At 57.0% G+C, this 17,153-nt stretch overlaps 1 protein-coding gene across 9 annotated transcripts in view; it reads right to left on the reverse strand.

Moving 5' to 3' along the window:
• Positions 1 to 9,340: 9,340 nt before the first annotated feature.
• Positions 9,341 to 17,153, reverse strand: part of ARNT2 (aryl hydrocarbon receptor nuclear translocator 2) — a 193,190-nt gene continuing 185,377 nt past the window's right edge. For 8 of the 9 annotated variants that reach the window (XM_035727987.1, XM_035727983.1, XM_035727981.1 and 5 more), the window contains 2 exons: positions 12,980 to 13,116; positions 9,341 to 11,473 (listed from right to left, as the gene is read on the reverse strand). In XM_035727987.1, the coding sequence (XP_035583880.1) occupies positions 11,375 to 11,473; positions 12,980 to 13,116 (236 nt within the window). In that variant the 3' untranslated portion in view covers positions 9,341 to 11,374. Of the gene's footprint in view, positions 11,474 to 12,949; positions 13,117 to 17,153 lie in introns of all 9 variants that reach the window. The other variant, XM_027570451.2, reaches the window with a different exon arrangement.

Here is a 17,153-nt window from a genome sequence, read left to right on the forward strand (position 1 = left end):
TTGTTTGAAGCCACCCAGTTTGTGCTAACTTGTCAGGGTGGCCCCCAGGGGGGAAAGGAACACCCTGGCTGACTCGGACGTGGCCCCTGCGTGGGACCCCTGGCCACAGGCCTCTTCCCCCTCTCCTGCCCTGGGACGGGCTCCGGGGTCTGCCCCTCCTTCCCCTCAGGGTCTCCCCAGAGGACCGGCGAGACCACAGGGATCTTGTGCCGGTTTCCTCAGGGCGGAAAGCTGCTCTCCGCGGAAAGCCCAGCCTCGAAGACTCCAGGCTTCCCTCAACGGGCCAAGTCGCCTTCTCTGCCGTCCCCTTTCCGGCGCTCTCGGGCAGGACACGCACCGTTGACCCGGTCAGAGGGGAAGGGGCTGTCTCTGCAGGTCTGGTTAGTTGCTGGTGGCATAGAAAATCCCCCCGCTTTGGGGCACCCGGGGGACTCAGTTGGTGAGGCGTCCAACTCTTGATCTCTGGCTTGTGGGTTCGGGCCCTGCACTGGGCTCCAGGCTGGGCTGGAGCCTACTTGAAAAGTAAAGAAGATCCCCGCCCCCCCGCTCTTGTGGGATCTGTGTGGGTCTGATGCGTGGCCTCATTCATCGAGACCGTCAGGGCCGAGAGGAGCATTCCTCTGTTGCTCAAGCTTCTGAGGAACAAAGCAAGAGTCAAGCGAACTTCTGGACTCCCTTTCCCCTTCCGTTACCTAAGAATGCTGCTCTCCGGCCCACCAAGATCCTGTCCAGCTCCAGCCATCGGCGGCCTTGCAAAATCCATTGCAAAACGTCGGTGTCTTCCTTCCTCTTGAGGGGCACTGTCGTCACTGCCAGAAAACGTTGGGGTCCCAGGTGGGTGACCTGATGTCCTTGTTTACTCTGTTTTCAGGATGTGGGACTTCCATGGCTGCCACTGGGAAAGTCCCAGGTAAACGGGGGGGAGCGCCTCTCCCAGGCCCTGGCGAGAGCACGTATCTCTCAGGACGAAGTCCTGTCCCATCTATGGGACCAAACATTACCAAAAATATTCATGTTTTTATTGACAAGTAAAGGCTCAATCCTTTGTATGTCTAGCTCTTTAAAAGACATCTTCTTTACATTTCTTTTTTTCTGCTAGAACGATGAGGTGGTCACATGTTAATTCTTCGTCCACGTTCCGTGTAGGAGGTTGGGTTCTTCGGAAGCAGAATCTAAGAGGCATGTTCTCGCGCAAGGGTTCTAGCTAAGGGGTGCTCCCCGGAGCCGTCGGGGCTGCAGGGGACTCTGCTCATGGAGACTTGGGACAGCAGAGCTTGACCGCCAGGGAAGGGAGACACCTCCCCCCAGGAAGTGGGGTGGGAAATGAAGAGGGGGCAGGCCCCCGTCCCCAGCAAATAGGGTTTCTGCAGAAGGTAAGTACATCTCAGTCTCCCAGGGGTGCTCGAGCACCCAGTGTGGAGGCTCCTCAGCAGGCAGCAGGGGAGCGGGGGAGCGGGGCTTTGTGACTCCCCTGCACCAACGGGTCCTTGCTAAGGGGCAGCTCTCAGTCAGACAGATGATCCCATGTGCCCCTGGCCCTGTACGTTGGCGGAGCGGGGGGCCCAGGAGCTGAGGACAGTCCTTCCACAGAGACGGGGTTCCCGTGCCCGAGAGGGAAGGCAAAGAGGGCTGGAGTGAGGGGGAGCAGGCAGCAGGGTCCCCCAAGCGGCTCGTCCGCCCACTGGCCGTCCGTGGTCTCCTCGGAGGGGCTGTGCTCTCCCAACCCCGGCCTGGGTCCTGTGCTCAGGCCCTCCTGGGGCCCGGGTTCCTGGGTCCAGGGATGCACTGGGGACCAGCGTTCCCCTTCTGGGCCCCCGGGGCCACACAGCCTGACCTGCCTTTCCCCCATTGCTTCTAGCCTTCGGGTTTTCTGTCCCAGGTGTGCCCTCTCCTCGGCCGCCTGGCCCAAGCACCGTGGGCTTGTCTTTGTCACGCCCAGGTGTCCCATCCTTCCCTGGACGTCCCTCCTGGGGCCGCCTTCGGTCAAACACCAGCCTCCCTCACACGGCCTCCCTGCCTCACGCCCACGGAGGGAAAACAGTTCCCTGGACGTTTCCTGCGACAAACGGGGCCACGCTCACACGGTCCCCAGAGGGGAGGCCCTCGTGCCCCGCGGTCCTGGTTCACATGGGTCCCCAGACGGGCCATCCGCCCGGGGCTCAGCCGGGGGGCCACCAGCTGTCTCTCGCCCGGCTCTCGGCCGCCCTCCCTCCTGCCCGTGGTGCGGAGCCACCGCCCCCCCAAGCGGAGGCCGACCCCCCTCCAGAGGCCCCCACCAAGCCTCCCCCTGCCCCCGCTCCCGCCGTGGCGAGCTCACTGTGATCGGGACCGTTGCGGGGCTGCCCAGCCTGCGGGGGAGGGGGTGGGGGGGGGCGAGCCGTGGCTCCGTGGCCACAGGGAGAACTCGGCGGCCGTGCAGGGCGCGGAAGTTCCACGAGACCCAGGAGTGGACGTGGTTTCTGCTCCGAGGAGCCTCGGGGAGGAGAACTTCTCTCCCCCTGGCGAACCGCCGCGTGCCGTGCTGGTTTCTCCCCCTCGCCAGCCCCCCGCCGCCTTCCCGCTTTCCGCACGCACGCGTGACTCCTCGGGAAAGCCGTGAACTCCGTGGGAAGAACCAGGAGCTGGGCTGTAACCAGAGGCGGGCGGCGTTCCAGTCCTTTCCAGCCGGTGTCCAGCAGAGGGGCGGCATACCTACCTCGGGATTTGTAAGGGACTTGGGCTTGGAGACGGGAAACCGTTAAGTGTCGTCCTGAAACCCCCAAGCTGGGCTCCCAGGGGGAAGGCTGTGTTGCTGACGGGCCCCAGCTGGGACCTGTCGGTTAAGCCAAGCTCAGCACACCCTTCCCTGCTATTCGGCCCCTCCCCCGCTCCTCCTCCCCACGCGTGTTGGTGCGGGATGGGGGTCCTCTATACCCAAACCCTTCGCACATTCTGGAATGTCATAGTCTGTCTGCTTGCCTCTCTCCCAGGAACGAGGTTTCCACTGGAGTGGGGGGAGCATGTCTTCCCGGTGGAGCCCCTGCCCCCTGCCTAGCAGGTGGCCTGAGGACACGCTGGAGAGAGTTTGGGCGAGAAACAGGCTCACAACTATCAGGCCTGAAGTGGGATTGCTTTGTATTTGTTCGCACACGGAGGTGATGCTATATAACATTTAATGAAAGGACGTTTTCCAATGTATTCATTCATTCCTCGATTAGTGGGCTTTGCCTCAATCCACACTTCTTCTCCCGCCGCGGAACACTGTGGCCGTGCGCGCTCGCGCACCCCACACCTGCATAACTTCAAGACTCTTATCTCGCCGGGAGGCACATCTAGAATGGAGATGGCTGGGTCCAAGACATGTTTATTTTCAATGAAAAGATATCGTCACTCAAAGTAAGTTGTGAAAATGTGTATTTCTACTAAAAGTATGTCAGAAAATTCTTGCACGTGCATCCCTGATGGGTGTGAGTATCTTCTGTGCTTTTGGCAATCCATGGGGCGGGGGGCGGGAGGCGAGAAATGTTGTCTCATTGTTACTTCAATTTGCGTTTCCCTGACTCCTTGGTGAGATTCAATAGCTGCTTTCTCACTTGCTGATTTATGTGCAATTATTAAATATTTCCAGAACACAGCAAACCTTGAGAGAAGGGTAACATACTCCTCTCTGCTCAGCGCCAAGATGAGACCAGCTGTTGGACATTTTGCCCCGAATTCTTCCCTTTACTTTCGATCCACAGACCCCTCTCTCTCCTTTCTTAATCTGAAGAAACTCAGCCCACACAAACCTTAACAGTCACACATCTCTTCGCCTCTCTACCAGAGTTGGACTCTATCGGTCGGTCCATGAGAATTTTTTCCAAACTCTAACAACTTACCTAACACTTAACCATATAGGTGATTGCCCTGAGCTATAAAAATATGAACAGTATGTTAAATTCAGTACCCTAGTTTTAGAATTTTTGATTGCTGCAACAAGACCCCCTTATGGGCTGCCTTGTATTCCTTTGTGTGACTAAATGGGTTTATTCCTGTCTCTGCCGAGGGATGGTTAGATGTTTCTCACTTTTCACTGCTACACACGGCACGACACATCTTTTCACTGTCCTCTTGTGCTCATGCAGAAGGCTTCCTAGGACAGGGCTTGGAGTTGGGGTCGCTGAGTCAGGGGTCCTGTACATCCCTGACCTGCAGGGATGTTACCGAACTCTCCAGAGCATCTGGCCCGCTTCCCATCAGCAAGGGTCCCTGTTTCCCCATATCCTCACTAACAACTGTGTTTATCAGACTCAGGGAATCCAAGGACATCGTTATCTTGTTTCAGTTTTGCATTTCCCTGCATTACTAGGGAGGTCCAGCCCCTCCTGCTGTGTTTAATGCCATTTGAGTTTTACGAACTGACAGTTCGAACGCTTTCGCCGTGTATCTGTTAAGTTGTATTTTTCTCATTGTTTTTTTTTTTAAGATTTTATTTATTTATTTATTTGAGAAAGCGAGAATGAGAGAGAGAGAGAGAGAGAGAGAGCACATGAGAGGGGGGAGGGTCAGAGGGAGAAGCAGACTCCCCACTGAGCAGGGAGCCCGATGTGGGACTCGATCCCAGGACTCCAGGATCATGACCTGAGCCGAAGGCAGTTACCGAACCAACTGAAGCCACCCAGGCGCCCTTTCTCACTGGTTTTAATGAATCCTTCATATGTTTTGAATACTCTGTGCCAATACCACTTTGTTGGGCATATACAATATAAATTGCAAATATTTCCTACCAGCTTATCAGTTGTCTCTTTACATATTTTTAAGGTATTTTTCAGTGAGTTCAAACACATCAGTATTTTACTGTAGGGTTTGTGGTCTTCACGCCTGGTGTGAGAAATCCTTTCCGGATTTGATTCCATAAATACAGTTTCCTAGTTTGTTTGTTTTTTTCCCTACATGTTTTACATGCATCGCTTTTTAACATTCAGATATTTTCTCCTCTGTGGAGTGTATTTTTTGTGTACTGTATTTTGTATCTTGGGTAAGAGAAGGATCAAATGTCTTCTTTGCTTGCCATTTGCCACCATTGACTGGTAGCCCACCGGGTCCCCGGACTTGTGATGCTGGCTCCCCCAGAGGACAATCTCCCTTCCGACCGTGTGTGTCTTCCTAGGTTCTTTGCTGTATTCCCGAGCTAGCGTTCTAGATCCACGCCTCTCATCACAAAGCTTGCACGTGTCTAGAAGGCTGAATGCTCCGTTTTTCTCTTCTTTCTTTTCCTCCTTCTCTTCTTTAAATATCTCATTCAATTAAATGTAGTGGCTATGATTTCTCTTTAGTTCCATAGGAAATTTTGGCTTACCTTGTCAAATCGCACAAAAAAAACTCTCCTGCAATTGTTTCTCTATCAACTTAATTAGGATAGAACTTAGACATACTAGAACTTAAAGGACCCATCTTCAGTGAAGAGTTTGAGGAGTTCTGTCATATTTGCATACACACCTTTGTGCCCACCCATCAAATCTAGAACCTTCCCATCCGCTCTTCCGTTCTCCTCCCCTCCAGCCCCAGAACCACGGAGCTGCTGATGGGCTAGTTCTTACCTGGAACTTCGTATATGTGGAGTCATGTCGTGCCTCTGTGCCCGGCTTCTTTTGCTCGGCATGAGGTTTTTGAGCTCTAACCATTGCCTGCATCCACACTTTGTCCTTGTTCCCTTCCATTGCTGAGTACTGTTCATTGTGTGGATATACCACCATTTGCCCACTCACCTTCCGATGGACATTTAGGTTGTTTCTGGCTCTTGGTGGTTACAACATTCCCATTGAAGTCTTTGTGGGGAAACAAGTTTTCATTTCCGCTGGGCAAATCAATACCTAGATGTGGAAAGACTAGGTCTTATGGTACATTGCGTGCTTACTTTCTAAGAAGCTGCCTGTTATGCAAAGGGACGGTGGGGGTGTCTAGGCGCTCCCATGCTGGACAAGACTTGCTGTATCAGCCTTGTTTAAATGTTAAAACATTCTAGGACGCCTGGGTGGCTCAGTCCCTTAAGCGTCTGCCTTCGGCTCAGGTCATGATCCCAGGGTCCTGGGATCGAGTCCCACATCGGGCTCCCTGCTCCGCGGGAAGCCTGCTTCTCCCTCTGCCTGCCTCTGTCTCTCTGTCTCCGATAAATAAATAAAATCTTAAAAAAAAAAAATAAACGTTAAAACATTCTAATGGCTAGTGGAATTAGAATGTGCATTTCCCTGATGGCTGACGATCCCAACCATGTTTTCATGTGTTTATTTCCCACTTTGTGTCTTCTTTGGTGAAGTGTCTGTTCAAATTTTTTGCCTCTTTTGTTCTGACTTGTTTATTGAGTTGTAAGCGTTCTTTACATATTTTGGATACAAGTCCTTTGCCAGATACATGGCTCACAAATGTTTTCTCCCAGTCGATGGTGGATCTTTTCATCCTGCCAACAGTGTCCTTGAAAAGCAAAGTTTTGAATTTTTTTTTATGAAGTTCAATCTGTAATTTTATTCTTTTATAGATCATGCTTTAGGTGGAGTATCCAAGAAATCTATGCCTAACTCAAGGTCATAAAAATTTCTCCCATGTATGCTTTAACTATGTGCAGTTTATTTTATATCAATAATAGCTCAATAAAGCTGTAAAAAAAACAAGGACACCAGATGTTTGATGGAAAAGTGTTTAAATTATTTCAGCCTGCCGTGTTGCTAGACTCCAAATAATCATCTCTCAACAGAGAATGGTTAGCATTTGTAAGTATTTACTAGAGGCTTGGGCATATTAAAATACTAACGTTCGGGAGAATTTTAAAAAGAAATAAAAAGACTTTTTTTTTTTTTTTTTTAAGATTTTATTTATTTGACAGAGAGACACAGCGAGAGAGGGAACACAAGCAGGGGGAGTGGCAGAGGCAGGAGCAGGGAGCCCGATGCGGGGCTCGATCCCAGGACCCTGGGATCATGACCTGAGCCGAAGGCAGACGCTTAACCGACTGAGCCCCCCAGGCGCCCCTAAAAAGAGTGTTTGAAGAAGACGATAAAGGGTTTGGAGTGAGGATTTGAGATCAAATCCTGGTTCTGCCAGTTCCTTCCTGTCAGTTCTTAGATAAGTCACTTAACTTCTCGAGTCCAGTTTCATAATCTATAAACTGGGACTCATAACCACATAGCCCCGGTTTGTCATGATTCACAAATACAGCACGCAGAGAGCCTTCTAGAGAGCTTTGCCTGATAGACTGGGGCAAGCACCTTCCTCTCCTATGCAGCTGGACCCCCGGAAGGGTCCCTCTTTAGCACCCAGGGACTCTCCGCTCTTGGCCAGCATTGAGAGATATAACCCAGCCCTTAGGAAGAGATGTGATCCCAGATATATCCCAAAGTCCAAGAGAAGGTCCCCTGAACCGCTCAATCACGAAGCTGGCCTGCGCTGTTCACTGTTCAGGGCAAAGTCATTTTTATTGTAATGAAATTTTAAAAGGCAGTTACATTAGTTACACATATACACAACCAACTCAATAACTGTTAGTCATAGAGAACATTCAAGAAATACAAATGATGACTTATCCACAGCACAGCTCACGGCCGTACGAAGAAAGGCTACAAGGGAAATGAGATGCTTACATTGTCCACGGAAGCCCGTCACCCCCGAAGAACGAGGCTGTCCTGGGGAGCCAGTCGCCCCGCGTCTGGCCCAGCCTCTCCCTTCCCGGTCGGTGCCCCCACACAGGCTTTGGCTGGTTGTTGGACCACAAAACCAGCTCTGGCCACAAGACCCAGGCACCTCGCTCCGTGAACGGCTGCCGGCACCACGGCAGGGCGCCTCTCCAGGTCGTCCCAGACGCTTGCAGTCGGGGGGAAAGGGGGAGTGGCCCCCTTAGCACACACCACACAAGGATTTGGTGGACGGAGGAGGGAACGGGCCCCTGGCAAGTAACGACCAGACTCAGTTTCCGCTACAACCAAGACCACTTGTGCCCGGACTCGTGACTCACTAGCGCTTTGATTGGTCTGCCTAGGTGACAGGTCGTAACTGGCAGGGAACAGGTAGGCCCAGGTGAGCGGAGGTCACGGTCCCAGCAGAGCTCAGCTGCTCCTAAGGGCTGATGTACAAGGTTGAGGCCACCACTCATTTCCCCGGGGCCTGTCCCATCCCCTGGCTAAGGCTGGCAGATGTGGATGGGAGGTCACGGTCAGGTGTGGCTAATCTGGAGGGAGACATGGTTTCTTTACTGGCTGAGAGGTCCAAGCTCCCTGATGGCAGTTCCATCAACTATCAGCACGTTCCCACTCTCTGCAGGGTATTTGTGAAACAGCAAAGGGGGCGGGTTCAATGTATTGGGAAGCAGAGGAGAACGCGGCTGTTTGTGATGACTCCCTGAAACCACAGCTAAAAACAAACCTCGTGGGGGGTGGGGGACACATAGGTAGAATGTTCTAGAACCTCCTTGGCCACAGCCGTCACTAGCCAAGTCTTGTGTGAGCCTCAAAATGGCTGCCTTGTGTCCTCCCCCAAGGCTCAGGCCACCGCGGCTCCGGCCTGTTCTGCGGAAGGCCGGCCCGCCGGGCCCAAGGAGAGGGGGTGTGAGCGAGGGAGTGCGTCCCGGCCGAGCTGGGAGGGGAGTCTGGGCTGGGCCTGGCTGGAGGTCGTGCCAACAGCAGGGTCCACACACAGTCCCCTCCTGGCTGTGCACGCCTGGCACGGGACATGCTCCTCCAAACTGGGGTGAGACCCTCTGTGGTTTTAACTCTCATTCCGGTCTGTTGCAAGATTCCTTGGGCGGGGGGGTGGGGGGGTGGATCTCTTGGGTCAGAGACCCTTCCAGTCCTGTCTGTTTTCTTACTGGCCACGGAATGGCTTCCAAGAATCACAATCAAGCCAAGGAGTAAGACGGGGAGTCTAGGGGACAGAGGGCTCCTGCAGGCCGATCGGACTGCCATGGGCTTCCCTGTCGAGGCTCCTGGGACAGAGCCAGAAGGAAGGGGGCCGGGCCGCCCGAGTCACTGTACTCCCCCCATCACGCCCGGCCTCAGTCACCGACGGTCCCCGCCTTCCAGGACCGAGCCTTGAGTGGTCTGCACCCCGAAAGACAGAAGTGGCTGCAAGGCTCGTTCCCCTGGTCCGCATCCCCTCGGTGTCCAGTGCAGCCCCGGGTCACAGCGTCAACCTGATGGGCACATCTAAGGAAATCCCCAGTTCTCTCCAGGAAACAAGGAAAAAACAAACATGAAAGCCCCCAAACTTCCAAACTCACAGGTGAAAGGCCACAAAAAGTCCATTTCTGTTTCACGGAGAAATCATTCTTGGATCTGAAAGTGATTTCTGTGCCTTTCTTGGAAATGAGGATCGTGCCCCCTGCTTGGGGGAGGATCGTGCCCCCTGCTTGGGGTAGGCTCAGGCTGCGGAGGAGGAGGTGACCCCAAGGGCCCACACGGGGGAGCCCCCTCTGGCTCTGGCACTGTCGGGCCCACCACGTCCCCTGAAGCGAAGAGGGTCCTGAGGGCAAAACGACCTCGGGTGCGCCTGAACCCGGGACTCAATCACGGCTATATGCAAAGGATTAAAAGCCGCTCTAGGAACTGTTCGGTCTGTGTGAATTTAGAGTCTAGGAACTGGGAGCACACAAAGCGGACTACTGGCCACTGGGGTGCTACCAAACAACTTTGGAGTTTTGTTAGGTGGAGCTCTCCAAGCAAGAGAGGGCACAGGGGTCCCCTCTGGACCCCACACGGGGGCCGGCGTTTAATGCAGAGTGTGCAGAGGTCCATGCAACCCCCCGCCCCCACCGGCTCCTCCCTGCCCGCTGGGCTCACTCTGCACTCAGGCAGCTCAGAACCCTCCGCACTCGGCTGGCCCTCCGCAACCCTGGGGGCTGGGGGGACACGGGTTGTTTCCGAGCCGGGTGCCTGAGGAGGTCTGCCTGAGAGACACCGGGAGAGATGCAGGGCTGTCCTGGGGGAGGGCTCCTCCACCTGCCCGGCCGCGAGTGTAGCGTCCCTCCCACACGGGAGGCAGGGAGCCCATGGGTGGTGAGGCCAAACGGAAGCCTGGCTGTCAGGAAAACAGAGACGAGAGGCTGAGAGCCTGCCTCAGGGCATGCGGCCTGGGGGGGGGGGGGCGCGCGAGGTCACTGAATAGAGGGAAACACAGCAAGCCAGGGACCATGGGCTCGGCCAGGTAGAAGCTTCTAGAAGACAGCTCTTCCTCCCGTCTTGAGACCACCTGAGGAATTCAAGGCCCTGGTACCAGAATCAGAACGGGAAGCCCAGCCTTCTGCCTCACAGACCCGCACTCGGCCCCTGGCGGCTGCAGAAGGAAGGCCAGGCGGCCTGGTGGGAGATGTTTCTGAACTCCTGTCTCCATGCACAGGTCCACACCTGAACCGGCTCCAGAGCTGCTGAGTGTAACGTGGCCGCCGAGGCCTGGACGTCCTGCCTTCCCGTCCAGTCCTCTGCAGAAGGGCCTCGGGCTCTGTGACCTCAAGGTGTGCCCTTGGCAGGTGCTGGCTGGGACCCAGGGGGGAGACACCTGTGCGTAACCAGGAAGGGCCAGTGCTCCCTCGGGGGCCTCCTGGAAGATGAGGGGGCCGCTTCCTCTCAGAGGGGCGCCTGGACCTGGGAGCTGACCCGTGAAGGCAAGCAGGTTCCCAGCCACGACTCCTGGAGACACTATGAAACGTCAGCCTGCTCCGCCCAGCCCGGCGCCCAGGCCCTGGGCCAAGCTCCCTCCAGCTGGGGTGCGCTGCGCTGGGGGTGGGGGCTGCACGCGGGGGCCCCTGGATTCTGGACGCTCACTCTGGCCACACGACACAGGGGGGCACAGCACACCCATCAGGACAGGGATTCACGTCACACTGCACAGAGTACACACATCCCACAGCGTGATGGACGGATGGACGCACACACAGACTTGGCTGAGCTGGGGACGGGGGAGCGGGGTCCACCCCTGGGTCCCAGCTTGGAGAACAAAGGCCATGCAGCCGGCTCGCCTCCCTTCCAGCACCCGAGCCCCACCCATCCACAGATGTCGACGGCAAGAAGAAACCCGTTCCCGTGTCCTGGGCAGGCCTGGGCGCTTGGGACTGGGACCGGACGTTTTATAGGTGGACACTGTCTGCTAAGAGATTATTCACAACCAGACCTCCAGGACCGACGGGCTCACCTCCCGAGCACACACAGATAAGAGTACAATAAATACAGTGGCCCCCCAGTATCCACCAGGGCTCCTGGTGGGTGGCCGGGCAGCCCTGGCTGCAGGCTGAGCGATGCTGTGCTGGGGGGAACATGGCGGTGAGAGGCCTTCTGCTGGGGGGGTCCCGCGGCTGGGCGGGCGGGGCAAGCAGGGTGTGGGGGGGCCCCGCCCGCGTGGGGGGCGCTGCCCAGCGCCGGCCGCAATCTGCCTGCCGCTACTCAGAAAACGGCGGGAACATGCCCAGGTCCGCGAAGTCTTCGATGTTATAGTTGCCGGTCCCCTGGGTCGGATCTCCGGGCATGGGCAGCATGTCCTGCGGGGGGGGGGGGGGGGGGCAGAAAACAAAGCCGTGGGGGCGTCAGCTCATCCTCCTGGGCACCCGCACGCCCCAGGAGCCCAGCCTGCCACGCCCCCTCATGCTCATCCCCCTTGGAGGCAGCCCGGGGACAGGCTGCAGGTCTTGGGGGACAATCTCAGGGGTCCTCAAATGTCCAGAGCCGGGAAGCTGCTCTGCCCTGGGAAGTGGCATCCCAGCAGGTCAACACAACCTCAGGACATAAGCTCTGTCTGTGTGAGGCTGAGCCAGGACACAGGGTGGACAAGACCCCCACCGGTGCGGTACATCTAGCCGGGCACCAAGCCAGGGACCCATGGTCGATGCTCAAAATGCAAGAGAAACTTGGTGCCGGGTTGAGCACAAGAAAGGCTGTGTGCATTCTGAGGGCAGGGCCAACCAAAAGGCTTCACTTTTAGCAAGCCCTTCAGGTTCTGCGGGCCTCAGACTGCCCATCCAGAAAATGGGAATAGCAATATTCCAACGGCAAATTTCTCGAAGTGTGTTCTGTCAGATTCTTGGCCCATGAGATACTCTGGGGGAAAAGAATTCTGTGGACAAGGGAGTTTGGGAAATGGCATAGTCTGTCTACCTCCTAAAAATCCTCAGTGCTTATTAGTATAATAAGGTTCTGATAAACCCTGCAGGCAAGAAACTGAATAATTTGCTTAGCCAGTGTTTCACAAGCTTATCTGACCAAGAATTCTTTTTAGCTTCGTGACCATGAAAAATCAGGTTGGGGAATTGTGCCTTACACACGGCTGCGGGGCAGAAGGACGGAGGAAGGAGGTCAGAAGACTGCCCCTCTGGAGACCGAGAGGGACATCTGGTTCTAGACCTCTGCCTGCGAAGGCTGCTGGGCCAGGTGGGAAAGGTGCCGGGGACAAGGAGAGCGGACCCTCCCTGGGGAAGGTGGGGGTTACCAGCTGGGAGGTCTCCAATCCCTCCCTCCATGTGCCTCCTGCCCGTCCTTGCTTGGCAAGGCAGACCCGGAGCTGTGGGCATGACGGGGACGGGGATGAGGTGGGGGGGGTGCCTTGGCCCTTGTGGGAGGTGCTTCTCCCTCACACGGGCCTGGTGCGACCGGCCCAGCGCTCGGCTCAGGGGGAGTCAACAGGCTCATGCCTCCATCTGGAACCTTCTTCCAATGGAAACTTCTGTCTGAAGGTGGGGCCGGGGAAACCCCGAGGGGCCCAAGCACTGCCCTGCTGGGCTGTCACGGGGTCCCCTCCAGCTGCACAGCTAGGTCAGGCTGCCCATCACGAGGGATGGCCGGGAGGGTCTCCAACAATGGACAGCTACAGGGGGGCACAGGTGTCCTCAAGCAGGGAGGACAGCTGAGGCCTCGGCTCCTGGCCCCTCTCCCCTGGCTGGGCCAGAACCCGTATCCCTACAGGACAGCTGGGGCTGCAGCAGAGAGCGAGGGGAAAGGAAGCAGAGAGAAGGCGCCGGTACCTACGAGAAGGCTGTGCTGGCTCGATTTACCTGGAACACTTCGGCCTGACCGGACTGCTGGTGCGAGTGCTGCTCACCGCTCTGCGGGCCGTGGTGCTGGCTTTGCCACTGTGACCAGACTTCCGACGGCCGCCCTGGGAACTGCCCGCTACTCTGGCCACTTTCAGCTGAAAGATCCGACGTACAGGACACCGCCTTTAAAAGCCCCGTCGTGGCTCCGGGAGACCTAAGAGCCACTGCAGCCCGGAGCGCCCCACGCTGCCCATCGGCACGCTCCGTCGGAGCTGGCCGGGCACCCGTGTCCGCGGCCCCCCGCGCGCTCACACGGACCGACAGGCTCCAGGTCACTTCTGCACCACATGGCTGGGCGGGTGGAACGGAAGTGGGGGCTCTCTGCCAAGGGGCGCAGGCACTCACTGGAGGGTGGCTCTCCCCAGAGCGCACCTGCTGGGGGGCTGGGGGCTTTAAGCCTCGGAGCCCACGGTGCCCTGGGCGACGGCGCGTGGAGCTTTGGCGGGGGCGTGTGTGGGGGGCCCAGAGCGCGGGCTGACACAAGCTCCCCCCGCCGCCCCCCACAGCACGCTTGCAGGCCCGAGGAGGGAAAGCCTCTCTGCCACTCCGGACCCCTCGTCCCGAACCTGCTCTTTACAGGAGCCTGACTCTGCCAGAGGAGGAGTTGACCTCAGCGTGCCCTGAGCTCTGCCAACCTCACCGGGTTTCGGGGAACTTGGTGAGGCCACACGTGGCATCCCACGAGGTCCTTCCGCAGGCGCCCGGAGCCACAGCCCCTCCTGCCTCTGGGTGTCTCTTAGCACCGGGTGGCTTGAGAGCAAAGGCATCTGGGCCCGGCTCAAACACGAAGGAACGCCTCTTTGTAGGAATCAGCCCGTTAATGCGTAAGGAGGGCAACCTTGCCTCCTACGCTTTATAAAGAATACACAACGGAAAACCCAAGTAGAAAAAATGAGCGGTATTTGTCTAAGACATTTTAAAGATTCAACTCAAGAGAATGAGTTACCCGGAGGCACATCAAGAAAAGCTGGGGAACGTTCTTTCTTGTTCCGAACCACTCAACAGCATTTGGGGGGCAGTGGGCTCTGTCGGGCTCTGGGCGCAGACCAGGCCCCACCTTGTTCTTCCTCACGGCCGTGCCCACCATGGGCCCCCCCTCCTGCCCGAGGGCGGGGCGCCGGGCTCACAGGGCTGAGGCTGCCAAGTGTTCAGGGAGAACCCTGGCCTCTCCCTCTGTCCCCGTCTCCCGGTCTCTCCCACACACGCACACATCTAACATACTGCCCGAGACAGGGAAGGTGGTAACGTACGAAACACGTATGTTCTCCTCAAGGCCTCACGACTGTGCTTTCCAAACTCCACACGGTAACAGCTGGGAAAAGACTCTATAAAATCAGACAAGGACATAATTCCCTGTGCCCCCATCAGAGGGGTTAAAATCGACTATGCACACGGGACTCTGCTGTTTAAGAAAAACACGTCTGGAAATCCGAAATGCCTTTTCCTAATGCTCGTGAGACACCAAGGCCAGGGGAGCTCTTTCAAAGCACTGTGCCTGTGGGCTGGTCTGGGCATCCACATGTCTAGGACAGGCCTGGTCCACACAGTGGGGCTGGTGGAGGCAGTGAGGAGGCCGCCTCAGGCGCCCAGGGAAACCGAGCACAAGCCGGCCCACCTGTTGCTCAGGGCAGCGTGGACAGGCCCGGTCGGCAGACCATGGGGACTGTCATAATAATGGACCCAGGGGGATGACCACCGCACGGGAGGCCCCCCCACGGCCCCCACTTGCTACAGTGACTCCTTGCTGGGGTCTTGCCCATCAGACACAAATTCCCTCAACTCTTCCTTCTGGCTCTGGCCCTCGCCGAGTCGTCCCCCCGATTCATATGCTGGGGTCCTGGGCTCCGGCCCCGAGCCAGGCTTGGTGCAGGTGTGCACCCAGGCCGGGAAGCGGGACGGCTCCTCCTGGGGGAGCTCACAGCACGGGGCGCCACACGGGTGGGAGCTGCTGTGATGGGGGAGCGGCGAGAGCACCAGCTCTCAGGGGGACATCAGGCCTATCACGGGAGGTAGGAGACACCAGCAGGGGGACAGTCAGCAGCTGAGCGGGTGCAGGGCTCAGAGGCAGTCACCAGGATCAGTCTGTGCAAAGATGTGGGGGTGAGGAGGGCGTGTTCCAGGGACAAGGGTCCGAGTGTGACCGGGCTGAGGGCAAGCCAGGGCTTGGGTGCCCCGCTGTGAGGGTGGCAGGGACCCGCGGGGGTTCGCGGGCACATGGAGGAGTGGCCGCACACACCTGTACATTCAGGAATACCACCGCCCAGGGCCGAGCGGACAGAGAGGGAAGGAACCAGCTAGGAGGAGGCCGCTGCGGGTTGCGTGCATGAGTCCCAGAATGTGGGGTGGCAGGGAGTTGCCGATGGAGGAGGCGGACGGCCACACATCCGCGTCTCTGCTGTTGGATGTGCACAGTGCTGCTTCTCTAGGCTCTGGGCCTGGGAGCCACCGCTAAGTCTCCGAGAGGCACCCTGGGCTCCCGGAGCCTGAAGTCAGCATCTCCCTGCCCAGACCATCCCGGTGGGGAAAGCCCAGCTGCAGACGCTCACGTCCAGTCCACCGCCCCGAACACCGCATCTCCACTCTGGTCTGCTTCCCTCCATCCTGGGCCAGCACCTGTCTCCCTCAATCTACAGCTGCCCCACAATCTTCCTAAAAGAGCGTCCACTGCCTAAAACCAGCCCAGGCCGCCGTGGCCCCCAGAGCCTGAGTAACCCCACTTCTGCTTCACACCCCTGCCCCCCTCACCCCTTCCTGGGTGACCCACCTGCCCCCAGCCGCGGACCACCCTGTGCCCAGAGGGTTCTGCCCATGTTCAGAGCCCCATCGGATGCAAGCTTCCCTGACCCACTCTCAGTTTGCTGTGGCCTTGCGTCACCTCCACGGCGGGGCCACCATGGGGGAGGCCCTTCTTCCAGCCCCTGTTACGGAAACCCTGTTCCTCTGAGCTGCATGCATGACCTCCACACTTGATGATGAGCAGTAACTACAACACGGGAACACGGACGACTCTGAGCGTGAGCATCAAACGCAGCGCTGGGTGCTCCCAGCCCAAACCTCAGCCCCACTGACCCACACCACCTGACCACAGACCGATGGTGAGCAGGGGTGGCACCCACCATGCAGCCATAAGCCGCTTTCTGGAAAAAGCCCCAGGGGTCACCGACATCCTTGCTGCCTTGTTCCAGAAGCTGCATGTATGGCTACAAACAGCGAGCTGGGCTCCAGCCATTCCGTCTTCCGTTTGCTCTGCTGGCTTCCTGAGCAAAGTCTAGGCTGTTATAGCCCCAGCCAAACACGTGGGGCCCCCACCAGCCCCACGGTCCAAGTAGAGTACGCATGGGGTTGCTACCACCTGGGCCAAATGGGTAGCCTTTCAGACCAAACTTCAGAACCTTGAAAAGCATGTGGCTTCCTAGGTTGTAGGAGTAAAGGGATGACATCTTTCTTTTAAAACAGTTTATTTTATCGGCTCTCAATGCTATAAGGTCACTCTTGCTGACATTTTTCCTTGTGAGCTTCATCTGAGGATCGCAGGGTTGTTTGAAGTGCTGTGCAGGGGTCCTCTGCGGTCAGAAGCAGCTAGGTGGTTCTAAGCAGGGCTGACTCTGCTGTGCAGGGGACATGTCTAGAGACATTGCTCATGGTCATAAATGCAGGGGTGCTGGTAGGGAGAGGCCAGGGACGCAGCTGAACAACCACACAAACAAGGCAACTCCCAAGACAGAATTACTTGGCTCAAAATGTCCACAGTGCTGACGCTGAGAAACCCTCATGGATAAAGTCAGCAAAGAACACCAAAGGGGCAGTTTGTTCTAGAAATGCCTCTGGGTGGAGGGCTCCTGTAGTTCACGCCCAGGACACATGCTTCCCATGCTTTCGGGCCAAGACCTCATTTTTCATCATTAACTGGTAGTGGTGAAAAGGTCTATAATCCCCTCAACTTGCTGTAAGAATGCACAAGGCTGAGGGGCACCTGGGTGGCTCAGACGGTTAAGTGTCTGCCTTCGGCTCAGGTCATGATCCTAGGGTCCTGGGATCGAGCCCCACATTGGGCTCCCTGCTCAGCGAGAAGTCTGCTTCTCCCTCTGACTCTGTCTGCTGCTCCCCCCGCTCATGCTCTCTGTCAAATAAA

The sequence above is a fragment of the Zalophus californianus genome, chromosome 6 (genome assembly GCF_009762305.2).
Source record: "Zalophus californianus isolate mZalCal1 chromosome 6, mZalCal1.pri.v2, whole genome shotgun sequence".
NCBI classification, from domain to species: domain Eukaryota; kingdom Metazoa; phylum Chordata; class Mammalia; order Carnivora; family Otariidae; genus Zalophus; species Zalophus californianus.